The sequence below is a fragment of the Gorilla gorilla genome, chromosome 8 (genome assembly GCF_029281585.2).
Source record: "Gorilla gorilla gorilla isolate KB3781 chromosome 8, NHGRI_mGorGor1-v2.1_pri, whole genome shotgun sequence".
NCBI lineage: Eukaryota > Metazoa > Chordata > Mammalia > Primates > Hominidae > Gorilla > Gorilla gorilla.
In genome coordinates, this window is record NC_073232.2 from 113,925,760 (window position 1) to 113,951,548 (window position 25,789).

Below are 25,789 nucleotides of genomic sequence, written 5' to 3' on the forward strand. Positions count from 1 at the left end.
TGATATGACCCCCCTCCACATAAAAACATACATTCTGTTACTAATCCAGCCACAACCTCATTATTGCCTTTTTTACTCATTCTCATTAGAAACCCCTACCCAGCCCCTAGTCTACTTACAAGAGTAAGCTCCATTGGCTCAAAAAACTAAAAACACAGATTTTTCATGAAGATCCCTCTTTTGACTGATCTGAGTGTTACAGTTAACAGGTGGGGAAATCTTCTTAAATATACGAGTATTATCATGACAAGGCCACTGGAACGGATCAGTGCCATAAGTCAGACAGGGCTACAAGTTTCCGCTCTACCATCAGGTTCCTCTTTAGCCTTGACAGATCAAACCCCAAGCCGAAGCAGGCTATAGAGATCAGTTCAGTCTCCAAGCCAAAGGTCTTCACAGTGAGGGACCAAAGCAGCCCTGGCTGGGCCTCTGTCGGCCCGTGTCCCAGATTAATCACCACCAGGAGGGGCCTGGACACCAGCCTGCAATCTGAGCCCAAGCAGCACCTGCAGAGGGGTTGCCCCAGCACCTCCCTCACTCCCCTTCGGCAAGACCCCAGGGCATGAGGGTGTCCACCTGTTCACAAGGTTACCTGGCATAGAAGGGCAAAACACTCAGCCATCTTGAACCCTGCAGATAAGTCATGGATGGTTTGAGTGGCTTAGTGGAGGAAGGAGGAAAGATGCAGTGACTCGTGCAGTAAAGTCCAGGCTCCAAGGGAAAGGAAACTCTCAGCCTCTGAACAGAAAGAGAGAAAGGTCCCAATGCTCCTCTCTTCACTGTCCAGAGAAGAAAGCTACCTAGAGACCAGCGGTGGGAAAACTAAGCCCTCAGAGGTTATGAAGCAATGAGATGCTTCATGTGTGTCTAGTACACATTCTTGTCATCTACAGATCAACAGGGTGCTGATGGGAAGGAGACCAGAGCAGGGATGTCTTTTCAAAACCTCCCCAAATGCTGCCAAATATTTCTGTGTGAAAGGAAGCTCAGAAACCTGAGGTTGTAGTAGAGTTTCTTCTGAATGCATAGATCTGGGAGAATAGCTTTATCCAATTCAATCAGTAAGCTATTTCCAACAAGGTACATGCAGAGCTAGTGACTAAGTATGGTATGCATACACATATCCATGTTAGAATACACTTTTTAGGACCAAAGGACCCTACTGTAATTACAAATTCTTCTCAGATGGTAATCCCATTTATTTTATTACTTCTCCAAGAGTCAGTGGGGTAGGTGGAAGTATTTGTGAGGCTAAAATGTAATAATAATAATAATCAAAAGGAGGAAGATAAGCATGGAAATCTGTATCTTAGAATGGTCTGTCCCCGGCCCTAACTTGTAATATAAGGAGAAATCACTTGAATGGACTGCACCCTTTCCTACCTGCCCCGTGGCCCAAAGGAAGGAAGGGTGGGAGGGGTCGGAGTCAGACTGAAGTGTGTGTCCCTTGAAGAGCTGAGAAAGCACAGGTCAGATAAGAGGAGAAAGAGCTCCTACACAGCACCTTCATTTGAGGAGTAACACTGACATCCTGACTATTACATCTTGTACCTCCAAAACTCCAGCTCCAGGAATTCCCTTTGAACCTCCGACTGCAACCCAGAGTTAGGATACAGCAGTGGCTACAATTACACACTTGCTTGGGAAGTTGGGGTGGGAGGGGGGGTGGGTGCTGCATGTGACAGGCCATGAAAGGTCCCTGCCTATAAAACAGACTGAAAAACAAACCCTTAATTTAAATGTTAATGAAAGTGCTGTGGAGACATCAGAGGCTTCCCGGCTGCTCAGAGAACAGCTACACCAGCCACAGAATTTATGGCTCCCCTTCACCCTCCCGCCTCCCTCTCTGCCTCATCACCCACTGAAATTTAAAGACAGAAAAAAAAGAAAACTAATTTTAACATTAACTCCATGCTTCCACCTTGGGATGTGATTGCTAAATTATCTGTTGGCAGAACGGTGATCAAAGGTGGAAAAACACAGGCACGTTGCACACACAACCCAGAAAAGTCAGCAGCAGCTAAAGCAGGAAAATTCCCATTTCCCTTCCTGATGAGCAGAGTGGAAGAAAGAGTGGTGCAGGTAGGGACTGGAGCCAGGAGGTGTAGGCAATGGGAGGAAGAGAAAGACGACTGATCCGTCCAGCGTGCTCCCAAGGCCCTGTCTCAACCTCATCTGAGAACTTACCACACTCTACTACCTATTTTACTTGTCGGTCTCTCCCATCAGACTATGCTGTCTAGTTCACTGTTGTCTCTCTAGTGACCAGAACATGGTAATGCTTAAGGAGTATCTGAAGAGAGAAAGACAGAGAGTGGAAGGTGGGTATTGAGGAGAAAGGGAGAGAGAAAGAAAGACAGAGACAGAGATGGAGAAAGAAAGAATTTAAACACTAGACTGAGGGATAGAAATGCATCCCTGTTAGCAGGGGGCCAAGTCTGGACACATCAACTCTGTATCCACAGTATTCAGCCGTCTGCAGCAGCCTCTGCTTCTACTTGTAGGGTTTCATGTAAGTCGGCTCTTGACAAGTGGGCCAATCGTGCTGGCCAAGGAAGGAGCTGCTCCCACAAATGGGTTCTGGGCCAGCCAGGGCTGGGAGAGTGCTGGTCTCAGCCCAGCAGCTCAGCACATGAGCCTCCCTGTGCCTATCCTGCCCTGGGTAATGGCAGAAATCCAGGGTCTTGAGGAATTGAAACCCACCCCTGTGGTATTTGGTCCTTGCTACTGATGGATATGACTGTCTGAGAGGCTTGCATATGCATGGGCAATGAACTCCAGGGTGGAGGGCACTGTACTGAGATTTAGCAGGACCTGACTCCAAATCAATGACATCCCCACACTGATCCCTTTCCAATTTTAGCTTGCTGCCAGTTGAACCAGTGGGCCCACCTAGAATTACCTGGAGCTTCCATCTTTCTCTGGGTGTCATGACGCCCCTTCTAGCCATGCCAGCCCTGGGCCCTCCATGGTGTCTTTGTCCTTGCAACTCTCTCATCCAGGGCACCACAGGCAGGAAGCTCCCTTCTCTACTCTGCAGTTTCGCAAAAGGGGACACCAAGCCACTCTTTGACTAGCTCTTCAGGTCTTCTTTCCCTAGACAAGACCCAGAAGAAACTACCCACTCTGCCCCTGACCCTGGGAAAGGAGAAGAGAGAGCTCCCCAAGTCAGCTACAGTCCACGCCATCAGGAGGACCAGCTACAATGCAGAGCACTATAGTCATCCACCTGAGTTTTTCCTCAAGTTATCAAGGTCAAGCATCCCCTTTACACCCAGCTGTCCACAGCCAGCCAGAAAAAAACTCAGAGGCACAATCTTTACTTTTGATTTCTTCTTCCCCTAGAAGTACTCAGCGAGTTATGAAGTCCAGGGCCAAAGGACTGCGGCACCACTGGCAACCAAAAGAATCTGAACTGCAAGTTGGCTGCCTCCTTTTCCAATCTTTCAAACCTCTCTGTCAGAGAAAACTCCAGATGCAATTACCTTTCACTAAAGAAAGATGTATTTCAACAGGCCGCTGAATATGCATCTACCACACACACAACACACAGTAAACCCTGTAGCTACTGGGAACAAACACCCTCCTTTCCCCAAAACCCACCCCCTTACCGAACAGTACACAGTGATTGCTTTCCTTCCAGACACTCCCTCACCTCTGGGAGAAATGAAGCAAGAAGGGGCAGCTCCTCCATCAAAACCCCCCAGAGGCTGCAACTCACTTTACAAATTTCAATCGGTACATTTCATGCAGACTTGGACTAATCCCCCCAAAAACAAACAGGCCACCACAGCAAGCAAAGTTACACAAAATTATATTGTATATTTAATAACACAGCTAAGTCAAGTTTCTACACCTATACCACTCATATATTTCCCTAATGACAGAAGCGGGAGAGAAGGGATTAAAACCCAAGTGTCATGGGAAGCCTTCCTGACCACACTCTCTCACACGATAGCAAGTGCCCTTTGGAGACACGGAAAGGGTTTTGCTAAGCACCTTTTTTTTCTTGGAGGGCAATACATATGGTGTCTGCAGAGGGACGAGGAGCTGTGGGCGCCTCTCCCTTCCCCTCCCAGGCAAACAGGGTATGTAGATCTATAGATTCACTTCAACACATGCCCCCCATGGGTGGCTTGGAGGGGACCCTGAAAGCTGAAGATCTATATGCATTCACACTCCTGGAATGGTGCAAGCATTCACAGCTACCTGAGTGAGCCCAAGCCTCAATCATATGCTGCCTTCTCCCACCACTCCCTGTCTCAACTCTGGCCTTCAGGAAGAGAGAATGTTCACAGGTCCCCACAGAGCCTTTTATGGGCCACAGCTACCATCCAAGATGCTGGTGAATAAGGCACAGCAATGACCAAAGGCCTGCTTGTCCCTCAGCACACAGGACATGGGAACAGGCTAGGGAACTGGGTACAAACTACTCCTCTTCTGCCCCATTCCACATGTGGCCCTGCATTGATCCTCCCTGGGCCTCAATTTTTGCCTTTCCCCAGAAGAGAATGACACTCCCCCTTCCTCCCCAACCAGGGACAGCCTAGGTTAAGGCACTTAGTATAATCTGGCAATCATTACAGCCATGTGCCTATCATCTCCCCACCACTGAATAAGATCCTTGGGGAAGCTGACACGTATCAAGTGTTCAGTAAATACACAAGGAGTGAGGTGAAAGGGTGAGAAGGGAAGAGATGGAAAGTCAAAGGGAATGAAGTTAAGTGTTTAATATTTCTACATTTCCTCATACTTTAGTATTTACTGTATTCAGCTGGAAATAATTTTTAAATGGCAATAAAACATATTACACATTTTTTAAAATCTGCTTTTTGGCCAGGCATAGCTGCTCACACCTGTAATCTCAGAACTTCAGAAGGCCAAGGTGGGAGGATCACTTGAACCCAATAGTTCAAGTGATATATAATTGTGCCACTGCACTCCAGGCAAGACCCTGTCTCAAAAAAAAAAAAAGAGTCTGCTCTTCTGTGTTACTCATGGGAAGTTGCTCAGAATTCCATGTGACCTCAGGAGGTTGTATCTCTGAGGCCTGTGAGCTGAAGGTATTCCTGCCCCATAATTATACTCAGACATATGCCCCTCCACCCCAGGCACGCCTCCAGCATCTCATTCCTGGGCCATCTTAACCTGTCCTTCTATCAATCATCCAACAACTCCAGGTGAGACCTCCTCTACAGGAGAAGGGCTTCTTTTCCAAGTCATGAATCTTAAAAACAGGATTACCGGTGTTGAACAATAAGATGGGTAGGAGGGTATGCGAGAGGCAGAAGAAAAGGTCCTTGCCTGCCACTTTCCTTTGGAGCCTGCTGGTTCTCCTTCTGTGTTTTTTGACTGACTACACATGGCTCTAAGCACATAACCAGTACTAAATATGATCCTCCATGACTCTTTACAAATCAAGAACTCAAAGTAAAGGAAGAAAGGAAAGAAGACATTTGAACACAGACAGATACTTGCTTTCTCTCAGTCGTGAGGACCTCAAATTAAGCCTCTGGATTGAGGTTTCATGTTTCATACAAGTGCCTGAGTACATACATAAGAAGAGAAGGTAGAAAAGTCCCTGCATCAGAGATAAATAAGATTAATATATCTGACAAATTATTTTAAATAGAAGAAAGAGATAAATTGAGAAAAGAGCTGTGCTAGGTCTCCTAACTGTCCAGGTTCCTCCTAACTGCATAAGGGAGCAACAAAGGGTTGAGAAATTGGCAGGTAAACCAGGAGTACTTGCCCTAGGGCCAGTACACTGGCTGCCACATCCCCTCATATTCTCCATGAGGAGTCCAGGGTCATATCATATTAGTGACACTGACAACCATACTCAACAGGAATGGTGGCAGGGAGGGGAACTGAAGGTGGTCATTGAGGGCAGGAATACTACAGGGGGAAGAGAGATTCCTACTGAGTCCCCACCTCAAGAAGACTGCAAAAGAGCAGGGAAACTCCCTGGGGCCAGAAGGAGCCCAGGAAAAGGGTACAGACTTGACAGCAGTTGAAGCCACTAAGCAAATGCTACACCAGGCAAGAAAGGATTCTGGTTGACATTACATTATAGCCCTTTTTGAGGATCACTTGAGGCCAGGAGTTCATAATCAGCCTGGGTGATAAAGTGAAACCCTGTCTCAATATGCATAACACATATATTACAGCCCTTTTAGCTTTTCAGAGTATTAATATTTTCATATAGATTATTTCAGGTCATCTTCACAATAATCTAGTAAGGTCTGTAAGGGAAATAGTATTCATATTTAATATGAGGAAACTGAGGCTGGGAGCGGGAATGACTTGCCTGAGGCCACACTGCTAGTTGAAGGCAAAACAGAACTCATCTCCCAGACTGCTTTAAAGAACAGACCCTGAGGCTGGGAGGCAGTGTCTCTCAAGACCGAGAAAATGGCTGAGTTTATTGAAAGGTTCAAATTCAAGGTCACATTGAGAAGAAATGGATCTAATAATGAGGTAAAAAGACCCTATCCCAGTATATTCTTTGGGTAAGAGAAAAAGAGGCAGAGATAACACCGGCATACACTCTGGTCATCTAGTGTAAAGACAGAATCTCAAACACAAACTATTTTTTAAAAGACTCCAAGACCTCAATTCTGGAGTTAGGGGAAGACCATCTTAAATAACTGTTGGTCAGGAGCTGACAGAGTGAAAGAATCATCCCAAAGCTGAGGTGGGAAGATGGCTTGAGCCCAGGAGTTCAAGACCAGCCTGGGTAACACTGTGAGACCCCTCTCAAAAAATCATCCCAGGGCCAAGAAGAGGACAGGAAGACCCTGAAGATGAATGGGAAGAAAACATAAGGCCTAGGTCCTCACCAAAGATGAGACACATCAAGGCCTTAGCAGAGGGTCTGGCACAGAGCAGATGACTACTAAATGTTAGCTGCTAGTAGTAGTGGCAGTCATGTAGTAGCAGTAATAATGCCAGAAAGCTAGGCCCTTCCCCAAAGTCAGTCTCCAAGTTGTGGCCAAAAAACCCAAAATCAGTTTACTGTAATCTTAAATACTTCTTAATGATGAGGGCAGACTCTGTCCTCAACCTCTTTTATTGACACCATCTTCAATAGTTGTTGTGCCCTATTCTGTTAAGAGGTAGCCTAACACATTCCAGAGGAGGAGGCTGGAATAGAGAAATGTGGGGTAGGGATGCAGGGCAGAGCCTGTTTGTGTTCTTTGGCTTCAATCCATATGCAGGAAGTGCACAGACCATCTCTGGCCCTGAGAGCTTCTCTCTACCACCATCTCCACTCCAGTCTCCCAAAACCAGCAGAAGTCCACAAGCAACCATTAAGGCAAAGTCACCAGCACACTTGTCACTTCTCACTGGCCATAGCACTTTCCTTCTATTCAGCCCACGGATACCCAGGTCTGGCTAACTGGCTTTAAAAAGGGCAGCATTAGGAAGAAACTGAGGAGGAGACAAAGCTCAATGGCTCCATTTTCCACTCTCCGCTCCCACACACTTAGCCTCTCCACTCCCTGCTGGTCTTTCCTTCCCTCTTTCCTACGATTGCTAGAATGATTTGTTTTGAACAGCGACAGGTTTATAGGTTAGCCGACACCTCTGCTCTGTGGAATTTTAATTAACTTCTCTCATCGTCAATATGCTAAGGAACGGGGTCTCCATTCTCCGGGGTCAGCAATGTGTTTCAGGTCCTGCTATATCAGCCGTCAAATTGAAGAATTAATGACGTGGCTAATCGGCTCTAATTCTTAGAAAGAAAAAAAATTGAAAGGGAGTTGTGGAAGGGAGTAGGAGGAGGGGTGCAGGCTCCATGGGGTGAGGAGAAAGAAGCTGAAGGGCCTAAACGAAGTGGGTAGGACCAAGTCTCTTATAAAATAAGCAACTGACTTAAACCTAATGTTGGAGGGTGGCAGCCCTACAGCTTTCACATTTCCATGTGAGGAGGGTGAAGGAAGTGGACGAAGATCCTAGGAAAATGTTGTGATAGAACAGGTACAGGAGAGTCTATGTACTCTGCTGGGGAGGAGAGGGATTCTGTCTTGGTTCCAGAGAGCCTCGAAAGCAGAAGTCGGGATGCAAACCTCACTTGTCCATAGGTAAGGTTAGAGACATAACAGTCAGGGCCAGGTGCAGTGGCTCATGCACTTTGGGAGGCCAAAATGGGAGGATCACTTGAGGCCAGGAGTTTGAAACCAGCCTGGTCAATATAGAAACACCCCATTTCTAAAACAAACAAACAAACAAACAAACAGAAAAACAACAGAAACAAAAAAAGAACGAAAAAAAAAAACCACCCCATTTCTAGGGCTGGGCGCGGTGGCTCACAACTGTAATCCCAGCACTTTGGGAGGCTGAGGCAGGCGGATCACGAGGTCAGGTGATCGAGACCATCCTGGCTAACACAGTGAAACTCCGTCTCTACTAAAAATACAAAAAATTAGCTGGGCGTGGTGGTAGGTGCCTGTAGTCTCAGCTACTTGGGAGGATGAGGCAGGGGAATGGCGTGAACCTGGGAGGCAGAGCTTGCAGTGAGCCGAGACGGCGCCACTGCACTCCAGGCTGGGTGACAGAGCGAGACTCCATCTCAAAAAAAAAAAAAACCAAACACCCCATTTCTAAATATAAAATAAAATAAATAATAATAAAAAAGAGAAGTAACAATCAGACCAAAGGGTACAGTAAAGCCATCATCAAAATTTCACACTTTTGCTACAATAATCAATGTTACTACTTCACATACATGTCTTTGTTTGAGGACCCAGCTGGATCTGGGCCCCAAGCCTCTCCTGATGACTTAAGACTGTAAGGGATACTCCAGAGGACATTTTCCAAGGGGAACAAAGCAGACATGTGAGTTGTAAGAGCAGGTTGGCTGGTGCTGTCACCTCCAAGAGGTGGTGAGAGGCCTCTGCTTTGAGAATGACCCCAGAGGACAACTGTTCCAGAAGGGACACTCCTGGCTAACAGCTGGACTCTTAGTTATATTCTCATATAGTACTCTTTCCTTAACAGTTCTGAGGTTAGATGCTTAGGAAATTCGCATCTAGAAGGTTATCTCAATCCCACGCATATATGAGTGGCCTAAATAACTCAAATCTCTGGAGGATTAAAAAATCTCCAAGACAGTGACTCAAAGCAACCTAGAATACACAACAGGAAGATTTTCTAGCTCACCTGATCTAGTAAAATAAAAGCATTATTATACAGGACAAAACCACATCCAAATATGTCTCCCTTACCTGAGTAATGGGCTGATAGCAATGGACCAGACTCGGTCTTCAGTCTGGATGGTGTGTAAGCACTGCCCCAGCCGGCCTGAGGCCAAAGGCCACACCTAGAAACAGGAGAGGAGATGCTCTCGTTGGCATTGCCTGGGATCAGTGGGGAGGAGAGGTGCTCCGGGAGAGGTGACTGTTGGAGGTGGAGAAATGGGGAATCCTTTATGCCCTGCACACACAGAGCTCAGGTATCAGCAGAGGGGCCCCTGCAGCTTCTGGCTCACCTACCCCCGCAGATAGGCCCTAGCTCTCCATCCTAACTACCCTCTTTTACTTCCACTGACAGCCCTTACTTACCAGCCAACTTTACATTGGGGAATCAGAAGTTCCACATTCCTCAGCGGAGACTTGACTGAGAAGTGGGTGGGTGGGGCTTGCCTCTCTTGACAGCTTTCCTGTATTTGTGGATTTTCCTTTCTCCCATCTCTCACCAAGATTTTACTTTGGAGAAGTAGGGAGAGGGAAGAAGATCAAGGCATAGTATAGGGGGACAGCAATAGAATTAGGGAGAGAAGTAAAAAGAAACATGCAAGGGAAGGAAAGAATGGAAGAAGAAGAGAGATTTCCAAGTGGGAAGGTGGTGTGTTGTTGTTTGTTTGTTGATAATGCCCAGGATCCAATACTATTCATGTCAGCAGGGAATTTAGCACCTAGTGTCACCAAAAGTAGCAGAAAAGCTTAACTCTTTTAAGCTTCCATATCTCCTACAGGTTAAAAATATTGCTTGGAGCACATTATCTGGTCTCTATCAGTCAGGAATGTACATTAGCAGCCACTCTGGGCTTAACTCTAATCAACACTCACAGAGCCCTCTCAGCAGTCAGTGCATTTAGACATCTCCCATTAAGCACAGGGCTCCCCCCTCACTTCACCCTACCCTAGATGACACACACAGGGACATAAGCCCCTAACCAAACAGAAAAGAAATCTCAGACGTACAGAGCTATCCCAAGACAGCAGCAACAGAGGGATCCAGAGGCAGCCAGATGGATCAGTGACCTCTTAAGGTCCCAGCAGTGCTATAAGGGGAACACACAAAACTCAGGCAGGACCTTAGATGGAAGAACTTTAAAGGAAACATTCCTTGAGTTTAAAGGGTAGGTGATGGAGTAGGGGTGGTCCTGCCTTCTTAGAGTCACATGATAACTCTTCCCTATAAAAGGAGAAAGTGTTTTTTAGAGTTCGTGTGTATGATGGGGGTGGGGGATGGGATGATTGTGTGAGTTACTTTTCCCAACACAGTGAAAAGAAAATAAACATACTAAGAAGATCCTAAATGAGGAGGGGCAAAAAACAAAGGTAAACACCACAACTTTTCCTGAGTGCCATGATTCTGGCCTACTCTTTGGACTCCATAGTCAGTCCTCTTTGGCAATAACTAGATACATTTCCAATGTACTCTTTTAGGCAGCCCAGCTAAAAAGACAGCTTTGCCTTTTCCCTGACACAAACTCCCTGGGAGGCAGATTATTTCTTAGGGGGTGAGGAAACACTAAGGACTCTGATTACAAAATCTATAGGGAAGGCCTAGGCCTGAATTCACTAATGTCCTCCACGGAAAGGGAAGGTCGATTCCTAGATTCTGCAAACCACAGAACAAGGTTCCTGGTCTCCAGGAGCGGCTGAGGAAGCATGCCACCAATTCTGAGCAAGATCTTAGGAAAGTGGCCCTCCTGGCTTGGCCCAGCAGCACATCATCCTCCAGAAACATGAGATTCCATCCTGGCACCTGAGGGACAAGAGTTGACAACAATATGCTGATCCTATCTTTGCCCTCCATGGCCAAATTCAAAACAGATCCATCCCTGGAAAAGATTCAGTGGGAGTGGACTTTTTTTTTTTTGAGATGGAGTCTTGCTCTGTTGCCCAGGCTGGAGTGCAGTGGCGCGATATCAGCTCACTGCAAGCTCCGCCTCCTGGGATCATGCCATTCTCCTGCCTCAGCCTCCCAAGTAGCTGGGTCTACAGGCGCCCGCCACCACGCCTGGCTAATTTTTTTGTATTTTTAGTAGACACGGGGTTTTGCTGTGTTAGCCAGGATGGTCTCGATCTCCTGACCTCATGATCCACCCGCCTCAGCCTCCCAAAGTGCTGGGATTACAGGTGTGAGACACCGTGCCCGGCCGGGAGTGGACATTTATACAGTTCTTTTAAAAAGCAGACTGGTGATATGCATCACGACTTTTAAAATGACCACAGCCTTTAACTCAGTAATTTTGTTGCTGAAAATCTATCCTAAAGAAAATAATCCTAAAACAAAAGAAAAACCTAAATGGTAAAATATTCCCTGCAGCATGCAATTGCAGAGAAAGCATGCATAGGCCTTGGCATCTGATCAATCTGGATTTGAACCCCAGTTGCTACTTATTATCTTTGATCTTAATGGTAAGTTCTTAGCTTCCACGTCCACATGTGTTAAATGGGAAATGATGCCTATCTCAGGGTTATAGTGTGGAAAAGTGGAGATAAGTATAAGGCATCTAGCACAGCAGCAAAGTATTTGGCAGGTATCAGGCAAACAATAATGGTGATTCTTATTACAATAAATCTTCCCTTCTAAGCCAGATGTGATCTGATCTCTCCACCCTCTACACTTTCTGGCTTTTGCCCTAGAGCTTTATACTCCACAGTCCTAGCCACTTCCAATCAGCCCCCTGGCCAGGTACGCACATCTCTTCTCATCCTAAGGATAAGAGGCTTTATCTCCCTTACTTCTGAAGAGCCCAGGTGCCTCTGTACCAAGCCTCACACACAGTAGGCACTCATAAGAAAGAATAGAGAAATAAAGAAGGAAATGAAGGAATGGTTAGTACCAGCCCAGGCTCATTAAGAACATAAGCTACCAGCTGTTCACATCTCAGGATGGGGCTGGCCCCACTAAAGCCCAGAGACACAATCCAAGCTAAGTCACAATAAACCTGAAACTGGGCTTGTGGGGAGGGGAAGGAAGAGGGTTCTTTGGACAGTCCCTAGCTCAGATGTCTTGCAAAGAGATTGTTTTACTTCCCTTTACCCCATAAAATAAATCTCTTTCCTAAAATACAGTACATATTTGGGAAACTCCCCAAAAATAGATGGTTACAGGCAAATATCACTGCAAATTCTTATGAAGGTTCAGGTGTATTAGAAGCCTGGAGAAGCAGCTGTAGAATTTCAGATGCCACTGAAAAGAAATGATGTTTCAGTTATAAAAGACAAACTGAATACAACAGTAATGTAGAAATGGCTCAGGATAACAAAGGTGGCTGGATGCAAACACAACAACAGAAAGGAGGGAAACCCAGGCAGCATCCGGAAAGCCAGGAAAGAAGAGTTGGCAGAGAAGTCACAGGGGAGCTGCAAACCAGCTGACCAGCTTGCAGGACAAGAGAAGAGAATTCTGTCACTGACCTAAAAGAAATCCTCAGAAGGAAGAAGATGGACTGTGGTGACAATTTTAGAAGAAAGCACTTACTTTAGATCTTTTTAAAAATCTAAGATACTAAATAGTGCTAAATCAGTACTTAAACATGAAATTAACCCAATATCTCAAATAAACTTGCTATTCTTCTTCAACTGTAAGTAATCCATGCCCTCAGATTGCTACCTGTGGTTATAAAGCTTAGTTTTATACTGTTCTGGGTGTCAGACCACAGAGAATAGAAGAAAGAGGTGTCACTGAAAAGGAGGAACTTGAGTAAGCCTGAAGCCATGACGGGAAGATGGCTAGAATAAGACAGGAGTACCTAGGTCACACATGCCACAAAAGGTTTCTATGCAAATTGACTTTTGAGCAGTATAACAGGTTTAGGCCAGAATCTTTTCAAGGAATGGTACAAAGACAGTGACCAATCAGAAGCCTGAAGTAAGTATGAAGTAGGGTAATAGGAAGCAAGTGACAGGAAATTCAGTTTCCGTGTTGGTTCAAAAGATATGCTGGATTTTTCTCAAGCTTCCTGTGCTGGTGTGAGTACAAAGTAAGGCAGAAAACAGTAAAGGGAGGAGAAACTTCCATAAAAAGAAGGGAACATATTTAGCCCTTCTTTTTACATAAATTAGCAATATTTCTATATGGAGGTGTAATCACCAGAGGGTACATGCAGTCAGAGAAGTTACTGAGTAAAGATTGCAATTTCCCTCTCCTGAGTCCTCTCCCTATGTGTTTTAGAGGCCCATTTGCTGACACACCAGCAAGCATTTTGTTCCTGTTAGCACTACGGAACCTAGACGCTAGGAAATACATAACAAGACACTATTGGGCCTCCTGCACCACCAACTGAATTGTCAGCAAAGTTCCCACAGCAACCCTAAAGGACCAGGCCTGTGCACGCCCTGGCTAGGGCTGTTGGGCACAAGCCCGGAGAAAGACTTCTCTGCTCACAGGTGGAAGCCTATCTGATCCAGATGTGGATGAGTCCATGAAGCCAGTGTCATGCTATTTATCAGCCTTACTTTCTTTTATGCCTTGGTGGATATCTGTGGACCGGGCAATTTGGCAAAGATGCAACAAACAACACCCCTCTCTCATCGTCTCTGCTGCTTACTGACCACATCACTCTCCAGAGAAGCAGTGAAAACACATTTTAATTATCAGCCTGATTGCTTATAAACAAGGTGGTGAAAAATTAACCTCCCTAAACAGAGAGCAGGCAAAAGGAGGGAGATTTTAAAATAAAATATTAGGGTCAGAACTCAACCCACAAACTTGAGGAAACGCAACTCAGGGAGGAAAGGCTGCCAGGTCCTCTGTTTTTGAGTTCACGCCACGTTGCAAGTGAGTGGCAACCTTCCCAGCCACTGTCCACTTCTTTCCCAGTCCAGCTGGCAGGGACAACGCCTGGCATGGCAAGCTGCATGCCAGAGGCACATAAGTGAGTCCTTTATTGTGTCGTTTTCTCCCCTGTCCCCAGACGATACTCTCAGCCAATCCTGAGACTCAGGGATCTATCCACCCCCTCCCTATAGACAGGAGGGAGTAATAGTATGTAAGGGGGAGACCACCTCACCTTGGCCGTCCTGTCCCTGGAGCCACTCACAATGATGCCCCCTTTGCAATCCACACAGTTCACCTCCTGTTCATGAGCCGAGTACTTGACAGTGAAGGTGCTGTGAATCTTATGAACGCCAATCTTCCCATCTCTAGGAGAGAAATAAGGAGCCGACCCTCAAGAACCAATTATTCTTTCTGTAGAAAGAGAACAACTCTCCAGAAACAGCCCAAGTCTCCAGTGACATCCAAATTTGCTAAGCATTAGACAATTCAGCCCAGTAAGGTGCTGACTTTCTAGATACCTTTACTTCTTCAGCACACCTGGGGCTGAACAGAGCTGAGAGAAAAAATATATTTTCCCCTGGAGAATATCAAAACCAGCTTCACTTTTCATTAGAAGCTCTTCCTGTTTTCCTTCTCCAGCTAACCCTATTAACTCCTTTTGGTAAAATCTCTCTGCTTTAAATGGAAAACCCTTCTGGTCTCCCTCCTCATCCCTTTGGAGTTAAGACAGAAAAGTCAGAGGCAGGCAGAATGTCCCCGAAGTATAAGACAGAAAAGGGTGGAAGGAGAAACCTATAGCACTTACCCTCCTGCACTAACAATATGTGAGTTGGCCAGCACAAAGTGGCAAACGTCCTCATCGTGCCCAGCAAAGACTCCCAGAGGCCGACGATTCAAGCTGGCACCATCTGGACGGAACTGGTAGGCCAGGATGAAATTAGCCTGGGATATGTACAGAGAATCATCCTCTAGCTGCATCCAGGGCATCTGACTGAAATGATGGAAAAGAAAATTTAAAAGTCATCAAGATACAGTATGAAAACTCAACTCCAATCTTTGAAGAAGCTGACCAATCCCCAACTTAGTAAGGATAACCAACAAGGCTTATTATCTATACTTGATACCCTCCTTCAAAATTACCTGCCCATCAGCTATCCTCAGAAAACTAGAGTAACTGAGCCTTGTGGTGATCTAAACTTCCTTGGACTTTATAAAAGAGACTCAAAATTAAAAGACCAACTAAATACCACTTTTAATTGGAGAATATTTAATATTTCAATTACTGGCTACCTAGACTTCTCATGGGTACGCAGAGCTTACAAAATTCAACGGTCAAGGGGTGAGAAGGGTCAAAAAGAAATCTTCAGCCAGGCACAGTGGCTCACACCTGTAATCCTAGCACTTTGGGAGGCCAAGGTGGGTGGATCACCTGAGGCCAGGAGTTCGAGACGAGCCTGACCAACATGATAAAACCCCGTCTCTACTAAAAATACAAAATTAGACAGGCATAGTGGTACACGCCTGTAATCCCAGCTACTCCAGAGGCTGAGGCAGGAGAATCGCTTGAACCTGGGAGGCGGAGGTTGCAGTGAGCCGAGATCGCGCCACTGCACTCCAGCCTGGGCGACAGAGGGAGACTCTGTCTCAAAAAAAAAAAAAAAAAGAAAGAAATCTTCTAGCCAGGTGAAATAACTTTCATTCTGCATCCTCATTAATTTGAAGTGTAAGTGGGAAGTTTCAAGGTTCTAGGATTCCCATACATACCTCTTCCGCAATAGATTAGTTAAGGTGTGATGGAGAAAAGAGAAGAATAAACCTAGGGAAGCCCCATTCCCTTATTCTGTTAGAGCTAAGGGGTCATTTATAAGTGAAAGGAATGAAGCCATTTAGGAAAGGATGCTAATGTACTGATTAGATACCTAGATCCTCACAGGGATATCTACATTTCTGTATTAGAGGGTAAGTGTGGCAATGGAAAAACACAAACCCAGAGCATTCTGCTACAGCTCAGGGGCTACAGAGAAAGTCAGCTCTCACAGGCAACTGATAAGAGAAATCCACAAATAGTTAGATTCCCTCTGCAATCTGACAGGAGGAAGAAAGGCTAGAAGCCACAGACAAGTCCTGTGGCAGGGAATGAGACTTAAGAAGAAAGAAGACTGTCAGATAATAGGCTCTCTGGTGGAAACTAAGCCCCTTTCCCAAGGTGGACATCCCACCTGTCCTATTCTACATAGGAGTTCTGGAGTTACCAGGTCCCAAGAAAAGCACAGGGACAGCTGACTCATCCCCAAGAACAGCCACCATCTCCTATTCCCAAGCCTGTCTGAGTAAACTGGGCTGTGTTTCTTCCCCAGACTCGTACAAGTGTCATGGGAATGTGGAAAAGTTCTGCAAATTGACTTGACGGGCCATTAAATGCAGCTTAGACTTTGTAGTAACTGAGTTTCTGCTCATGAGGTTTTTACAAGTGTGTGCATATATTACATGGAACATGTGTAGAGTGTGTACAGATGCCTGCTCTCTCACTCATTATGCACATTCCTCTTCAATATCCCCTTGCGTGAGTGTGTGGCACACTCAAGTAGGCAGCAAACAGAGAGGGTGGGAATTTTTGTGTTTAGAGCCATCTGGTAAACAGCCATTTGCCTAGGACAAGAAACCAGGTTCATGCCAGGTGAACAGTGGAGAATCCCAGGGCAGCCTGGTAACTGTTCTGTGTGTTTATTTGCCAAACTGCTTGAAACTAGCCCCAAAAGGCAAATGTGGGAAGCAGAGGGTAAAGTCCTTCATCATAAAAATCCATCTTTCTCTCCTGTAGTTTCTTTACCATCACCACCACCACTACCCAATACCACATTATTCACAGCATCTGATGCCAGTGAAACCAGTGCAAACTGGATGCAAGCAGGAAAGAAAGGTTCATCAGATGAAGAGGGCTGCCTGTGTCTTCAGCACAGGTACAGGTCACTCTGGAATGTGGAATCATGATGTTCCCTATCCATTGCAACCAATCAACAAGGAGCAATTTTTTGGTAGAGAGTCATTGGTCATTTAGCACCAATGAAGCATAAAAATTGGTAGCATTAGCAGTGCCACAGGCATTTTCTAAATTTCCTTATACTTGCTCTAAGCTCTGACTCCTGTAACATATGTATCCAAACCTTTAGATCCTACCCTGCCTTTTAATAAAGTAGGGGAGAGGACTCAGGGAAGCCAAGAATGAAGAAGTAACTCCATAGAGTAGAAGATTTAAATAAAAATATTTGTAAAATAAGATGAATTGAAACCTTGATTTATTTCCTTTGATGGCATATGTTAACAGAGGTTACCTCTGAGTGGTGGAGTTACAGGTTAGTTTTATTTTCTTCTTTAGAATTTTCTTTTTCTTCAAATTTCTAAAATAAGCATTGATTTCTTTATAATCATAAAAAAGTCATTTGTTAAAGTACATTTCTTGTATTCCCTTCTTTAAATGTGAAAAAGTTGTCCTGATGCCCCCTTTGTGTTATTCAAAGGCTCACCAGTGCCCACCCACCCAAGATAGCCCCATTAGCCTCTATGTAGGACCAGATTTTTTACTTTCCATTATGCTTTTATGTCCCAAGTAGCTTTTAAAAAGTCAAGAGGCTACTTGCCTGCATCTCCACTTCAGCAGAATCCCCTCTCGGCAGCGCCCCAGTCTCCAGTTCTGAGACACCTTCACTCGTTCCTTCACTGGGACACTGGTCATCCTATGTCCAGACAGAACAGATAATCCAATCACTACAACTTATTGCCAACCACAGAAAATTTCATGGGCTTACTGAGTCAGGATTCAGGAGCATCCAAAATACAAGTAAAGAGATTAGGAGACCAGGAAGGAGTAACTGTTCTCTCTCCATACTTGACTAAGAAAGCCAAGGAGAAAAGCCTGTCCTTTAAACTATCAAAAATGTTCACAGTGATGCCAAAGCAATCTAATGGAGAATGGATTACAATCCTGGAACCACTGGATGTCCAGATTGGGAAAAAAAAAAAAAATGAAATGAATCCTGACCCCTACCTCACACCATACAGGAAAAGTAATTCAAAACAGATCATAAACTTAAAATCTAAAACTATAAAGCTGTCAGAAGAAAATATATAAAAACATCTCTCTGACTAAGAAGGTAGACACAGATTTCTTAGGACACAGAAAGCAATAACAGAAAATAAAAATCCAGTAAATCAGACTTCATAAAATCCAAAACATCTGCTCACCAAAATGAATACACAAGCCGTCGTCTGGGAGAAAAGATTCACAGAATGTATATCTGACAGGAATTTGTACCATGATGAGGAAGTCCTCTTTGTATTTGTTCATATATTTTTAGAAGACCAATAAGAAACTCTCCTACATTGTTGGTGGGAAAGCAAAATGGTACAGCCATTTTGGGAAAAGGTCCGGCAGTTTATTATAAATCTAAACATATATGTACTCTATGACCTAGCAATAACCTTAGAGAAACAAAAAGACTTACACAAGAATGTTCATAGGAATTTCAGTCATAATAGCCAAAAGTGGTAAACAGCCCAGGCATCCATCAACAGGAAAGTGGATAAACACACTAGGGTAGGTTCATATAACAGAATACTACTCAGCAAAAAAAAGGAAAGAAGTACTGATACACATCATAATGTGGATGAATCACAGAAACATTATGTTGAATGAAATAAATCTTACACAAAAGAAATCGTAGTGTATGATTTCATTTACATGAAGCTTGAGAAGAGAGACAACTAACCTATGATGAAAAAATCAGAACAGTCATTACTACCAGGATAGGGATGGAGACTGACTAGGAAAGAACATATGGAAACTTTGAGGTAATAGTCTATATTTAAGTCTTGAGGGGGTTTGGGTTATACAAGTTTATATGCATTTGTCAGAAATGGACCAAATGTGCAGGATGTAGTGGCTCACAACTGTAATCTCAACACTTTGGGAGGCCAAGATGGGAGGATCACTTGAGCCCAGGAATTCGAGGTTACAGTGAGCAGTGATTCCACCACTGCACTCCAGCCTAGGCAACAGAATAAGACTCCCTCTCTAAAAAAAAAAAAAGAGAAAAGAAATACATCAAATGATACACAAGATTTGTGCGGTTTACTCAAATATAAATTCACTGTATATATTTTTTTCTTAAAAAAAACCCCATAAACTAATATACTCTAGTCAATGATATGTATGCACACTGAAGCCTTTAGGGATAAATGTACTGATATCTGTAACTTATTTTAAAATGCATGATAAAGCAAATACAGCCAAATATTAATTGTAGAACCTAGGTGGTGCATATATGAGTGTTCATGGTAGAATTCATTCAACTTTTCTGAGTTTTAAATTCTTCAAAACATTGGAGGGCGAGTGTCAATAGTACTTTCTGGGTGAGCTGAGTTAACAGCAATAAGAGAAGAGAGCACACAAGCTACAGGAATGGCACTGTTTGGGGATGGGTTAATAGGCAATAGGGAGAAGAGCTCTAAGCCCCTTACAGAGTACGCCTTTGAAGAGAATTTTGAAATCATGAGCAAGAATTTGAAAATTCCATTTTAGGTTCCCATATATCTCCTGTGTCTCCTTAGCTTGCTCCACTGCCCATACAAGGTACACTGCTTGGGACAAGAGTGATAACTGCCATGTCTGCCTGGAAATTTGCTGGCCAGGGAGAGATACACTAATTTCTTTTTTGTTTGTTTGTTTTTTGAGACGGAGTCTCGCTCTGTCACCCAGGCTGGAGTGCAGTGGCACGATCTCGGCTCACTGCAAGCTCCGCCTCTCGGGTTCACATCATTCTCCTGCCTCAGCCTCCTAAGAAGCTGGGATTACAGGTGCCCACCACCACACCCGGCTAATTTTTTTTACTGTTTTTAGTAGAGACGGGGTTTCACTGTGTTAGCCAGGATGGTCTCGATCTCCTGACCTCGTGATCCGCCCACCTCAGCCTCCCAAAGTGCTGGGATTACAGGCATGAGCCACCGCGCCTGGCGAGATACACTCATTTCTTCCAGCCTCTACTTTTTTTTTTTTTTTTTTTAAAGTCTCCCATGTCTACTTCTTTCTACACAGATACGGCAACCATTCGATTTCTCAATCTTTTCTCCACCTTTCCCCCCTTTCTATTCCACAAAACCACCATTGTCATCCCGGCCCGTTCTCAATGAGCTGTTGGGTACACCTCCCAGACGGGGTGGTGGCCGGGCAGAGGGGCTCCTCACATCCCAGTAGGGGCGGCCGGGCAGAGGCGCCCCTCACCTCCCGGATGGGGCGGCTGGCCGGGCAGGGGGCTGACCCCCCCACCTCCCTCCCGGACGGGGCGGCTGGCCAGGCAGAGGGGCTCCTCACTTCCCAGTAGGGGCGGCTGGGCAGAGGCACCCCTCACCTCCCGGACGGGGCGGCTGGCCGGGTGGGGGCCAGCCTCTACTTATACCGTCACATTTACCACATTTTACTAAAAGCCAGCAAGCAAGTCCAGCTTTCAAGATTCTAATGGACACAGGTTAGAAAGAATGGTTTTGGCAGGCAGAAAGAAGATACTTAATTCACTTTTAGCTAAATAATATTCTGCCTCCTGGTGTTATTTCACTTATTTATTCATATAGAATAATTATTTTTGGTTAATAAAGTAATAAATGCACAGGATAAAAAAACACACACACACAGATAGTATGAAAGGTTAACAATGAAAAGTGAGTCTTTCTTGAAACCCCTAGCCAAGACTCTCCCTCTCTAGAGGCAACTATGTATTCACTGTAGATAAGTATATATGCATGTTGCCCAGGCTGGTCTCCAACACCTGGCCTCAAGCAATCCTCCTGCCTTGGCCCAGGCTGGTCTCCAACACCTGGCCTCAAGCAATCCTCCTGCATCTGGCCAACTGAATACTATTTTTAAATTATACAGAATGTTATAAATCTCTCTGGATCATTATTCCAATTGTAATTTATTTAACCAACATTTAATGTGGTGCTCACAATATGCCAGGCACTGTTTTCATTTGCCCAATGCCTTATGCATATCAATAAGTGCTCATAAAGAGCAATTATAATTCTTATATTTCTAGAAAGTATATTCTTTTCAATTGGAAATAAGCAATAAGCAACTGTCTTTGATTTTAAAAAAAGAAAGCAAGAAATGGCCCAAACTGATATGAATTTAATATATAACAAACAGAAAATTGTAAACTAAGGAAATAAATCACTTTAATTAGTGCTATTGGGTTTGTATAGTACGTTGACTTTATGAGAAGGAAAGGAGAGAGGGAATAAGAATACGCATGGCTAGAAAGAACACTGGAAGGATAAAATAAAACACCCACAGTTAACTGTGGATAGTCAACTTTGGGTGTTTTTATTTTCTCCTTTATGCTTTTACATATTTTCTAATTTTTCTTTTTCCTTTTTAAAATTTTTTTACTTTCAATAGCTTTAGGGGTACAAATGGTTTTTGGTTACATGGATGAATTGTACAATGATGAAGTCTGGACTTTTAGTATGCCAGTCACCTGAATAGCGTACACTGTACCCAGTAGGTAATTTTTCTATCACTCACCCCCCCACCTTCCTCCCTTCTGAATCTCCAATGTCCATTACACCACTCTGTACGCCTGTGTGTACCCATGCCTTAGCTCCCACTTATAAGTGAGAACATGCAGTATTTGGTTTTCACTCCTGCATTACTTCATTTAGGATAATGGCCTCCAATTCCATCCAAGTTGCACAAAAGTCATTATTTCATTCCTTTTTATGGCTGAGTAATATTCAAATACTGATTAAAATAGTAATAATAAATGCTGTTGATAAAACTTGTTGAATATCAATAGAGAAAAAAACTGATTTAGATTGCCATCTCACACCACAATATAATAAATTACAAAAACATGAGGGTGAATTTAAAAGTTTAACTAGAAGAAAACAAAATATATACATATTTCAATGAAGAGCAGAGATAATTTCCCAATTGAAATGGGGATAATAGAAATTATTCTATTGAAGCAATAGAAATGTATCAATTATAAAGTATTTGAGTTTAATGCTATTAAATTTGAAATGCTACAGGAAGGGAAAAAAGATTAAAAGCAACAGAGTAGGGGAAAAATTTTAACTAACACTGTAGATATAAGTTTTCTCTCTAAAACTTTTAGGGAGCTGATAAAAATCTATCAAGATAACACCCTGTCTCCAATACCATATCATCCATGTCCGACAGAGGATAAGGACAGTCACAGTGTTCACAATGTAAAACATTGGAGGAAACATCCCCCAAGAATAGTTTACAGGCACGTACATTAAAACAATTTTTAAAGTACACCTCACATCTACTAAGTAGAAAAAACTGACACTAGCTTTAATTTGATATAAGAGTGTGGATTTGGTTACATGTTGCTTATAGCACATTCAGCAGGTACAGTTTCAGAAAGGAATTCTGTTAAGACAAAAGTCATTAAGTGACAGCTTATGATCTAGCATTTCTACTTTGAGCACTGTATCATGAAGAAATAATTCAAAAGAAAAAATTTTTACAAAGATATTTATAGCTGCAGCTATATATTAGAGCTAAAATCTGGAAATAGCCCGAAGGTCTGTCTGTGGAGGAGAATAGTATACTAATGCAATGGAATATACTGCCACTAGAAATGACAAATGTGAGGATTGCAAAACATTTTGGCAGCAACTATAGCAAGTAATGGTATTTTTAAAACTAAGTTAAATTTATAAAGGTAGAGGTGGGGAGACACTACATAAAATTATGTCTCCATAAATAACAGGTCTAGGCTGGGCTTGGTGGCTCACAACTGTGATCCCAGCACTTTGGGAGGCCAAGGAGGGTGGACCACCTGAGGTCAGGAGTTTGAGACCAGCCTGGCCAACATGGTGAAACCCTGTCTCTACTAAAAATACAAAAATTAGCCAGGCGTTGTAGTGGGCGTCTGCAATCCCAGCTACTCAGGAGGCTAAGGCAAGAGAATTGCTTGAACCTGAGAGGTGGAGGTTGCAGTGAGCCGAGATTACACCATTGCACTCCAGCCTGGGCGACAAGAGCGAAACTCCGTCTCAAAAAAAAAAAAATAATAATAATAATAATAATACTAACAGGTCTAGGCTGGGCGCGGTGGCTCATGCCTGTAATCCCAGCACTTTGGGAGGCCGAGGCGGGCAGATCACGAGGTCAGGAGACAAGAGACCATCCTGGCTAACACAGTGAAACCCCGTCTCTACTAAAAATACAAAAAATTAGCCAGGCGTGGTGGCGGGCGCCTGTAGTCCCAGCTACTCGGAAGGCTGAGGCAGGAGAATGGCATGAACCCGGGAGGCAGCGCTTGCAGTGAGCTGAGATCATGCCACTGCACTCCAGCCTGGGTGACAGAGCGAGACTCCGTCTCAAAATAATAATAATAATAATAATAATAATAATGACAAGTCTAAAGATGTTAATAGATGGTGCTTTATTAAGTGATCAATTGTTGAAAATATATCACATAATTGTTGACAGTTATGTCTTCCTATTTACCTTTAACTAAAGAGCAGATTAAATAAAACTGAAAAAGCACAGAAGGCAGACTTAGGAAACTGGGATCTATATCCCAATTCTACCGCTTACTAATTATACAACCCAGGTAACTAACTTCTCCAATTATCCATTTCTTCACCTATAAAATGAGGATAATATTTCACACAATTGTTTTTTAAAATGACACCTAAAACGAAGTACAATACATGTTATAAATCACTACAAAAAAAGTTAATTATCTTTACATAAGTATAGGTCGTAGATAATATCCATTAATGGTGTTGTCACTAATGTGACTCTAATAATCATTCGTTTTTCTTCTAATCAGTTTAGTTATAACTATTAGAAATTGTTCCTCCAATATCAAACATTTGTTATTTTTCAGGCTGAACAATTAGGACTTGGCTATACACATGTTAAGGCTAAAATCTTTTACTGAATTATTCTGTTGGGTGAATGTAGTCCCTGGTTTTAAATCACTATAGCGCCACCTACAATACCAGACTACTACTGAGGACAGTAAAAGATACTTAACAGGATGGGCCAAAGGAACTGAAATCTAAATGAAAAAAAACATAGACTTCCCTGTCTGCTCCTCGTATCTGCAAATCCCTCCCAGATATAAAGGAAGAAACTGTTTACAGTTATATCTCTTCTCTTGAATTAGGTCTAAAATTAATGAGTGGTGATGAAACTAAAAAGGGAATACTCTGAATCACAGCAGGAAGAAAACGAAAGTAAAAGAATGGATATATTTCCTGAATTGGAATAAAGACAGCACTTCTCTCACCTCCCTGGTCACTTAACTGCCATGTGACACTTTACTAGGGGTCAAAATACTCCCCTGAGGGTTTGATCATAGCACCAAGAAACTTTCAAAGTTGAACTTTAGAAGCTGCTACCAAACAGCAGGTGCAGGCATCCTCTCCCAAGAAGAATATCATAATCAAAACACTTGGCTGTAGTCCTTCAAATTTAGACTTTGAGAAAAAAAAAAAAAAAGTTCAATTTGGCTTTGACTTGAAAAAGCTCTACTTTGTTAAAAACAATTTAACAACTCAGCTTTTTCATATCTTTTGTCTAACCATCTTGGATGGTTACAGTTTCCCTAGCTGTTGGCCAAATCATATCTATATTTTTATTGGCTTCAGCACCTGAAAAATCCAAAGAAATTTTTAATATATCTCCTTTCTCTGAAAACAGGTATCCCTCCATCCCTGTGGGAACGTGTCACTGCCAGTCAAAGGGGGTCAGGAGAACAAAGCAGCAGAAGAAAAGTACCTGAGAAGACAGGAGCAGGTACCCCTTGGAATTCACCAGGGACCCTTGCTCCCATCCTTGAAGCAGCCTCTGGCCAGCCATTTCTCCATATGGTTACTAATGTAAAGTGAGGGTGCTCCTCTCAAAAAAATGATTAGTGCCCTGTAAATAAATCTCTCTGTGGATGTTAATGCACAGAGGACCTGGCCCCGTGGGCCTGGCTGAACTGCCATTTTCCCAGCCCTCCTTCTCTTGCCTCAGGCTCATTTTTCCACTAGGCCCCTTCCCTCTCAGCTTTCCGGCACTTAGTAACCATTAGAGTTTGCATTCCTGGGCATATGACCTATTTTAAACAAAAACAACACAACATGCACCCACAGTAAGCTATCTGGCCCCTTCAAATCTTGGCAAGTGAGTCCAGAGGGACAGAAATTAATCTAGGCAGTTATCTAGAATGACCTTTCATTTCCCCTCTCCTTGCTCACACCCCAAAACCAAAAGCAAATAAATAAACCTAGTCTGAAGAAAAATGGCTGGGGGGAAGGAAGGGGAAGTGTAGGTATATCGAAGAGGTCTTAAACAACATAATCTCTGAGATCAGAAAACTCCTGGAACACAGATCAATTTCCCTCTCTGTCCCATCTCACAGCTTGATTCCCCTGGAAGCCACCAATGCTGACCAACTGCACGGATGGCATGATTTCCATAAGCATAACATCCTGCTGATTTGGAAGGAAACTCAGGAAAGGAAAGTGTCTCCAAGTGTACAACAAGGCCATGTCAAGGGGCACCAGGCCAAGGAGGGGAAAACAGAGTTACACAAAATGCTTGGGGCTTGGAATTTTATTTTATTTTAATTAATTAATTTTTTTGAGACAGGGTCTCACTGTGTCACCCAGACTGGAGTGCAGTAGCACAATCTGGGCTCACTGCAACCTCCACCTCCCAGACTCAAGTGATTCTTGTGCCTCAGCC

General features: G+C 43.7%; 1 protein-coding gene across 7 annotated transcripts in view; it reads right to left on the bottom strand.

Annotated features, from left to right (window-relative positions):
- FBXW4 (F-box and WD repeat domain containing 4) overlaps positions 1-25,789 on the bottom strand; it is an 84,903-nt gene that overhangs the window by 47,964 nt on the left and 11,150 nt on the right. For 2 of the 7 annotated variants that reach the window (XM_055352775.2, XM_055352773.2), the window contains exons 2-5: positions 17,657-17,756; positions 14,828-15,009; positions 14,255-14,387; positions 9,231-9,325 (exon numbers count right to left, since the gene is read on the bottom strand). In XM_055352775.2, the coding sequence (XP_055208750.2) occupies positions 9,231-9,325; positions 14,255-14,387; positions 14,828-15,009; positions 17,657-17,756 (510 nt within the window). Of the gene's footprint in view, positions 1-9,230; positions 9,326-14,254; positions 14,388-14,827; positions 15,014-17,656; positions 17,757-25,789 lie in introns of all 7 variants that reach the window. The other 5 variants (XM_019035195.4, XM_004049988.5, XM_019035194.4 and 2 more) reach the window with 3 other exon arrangements.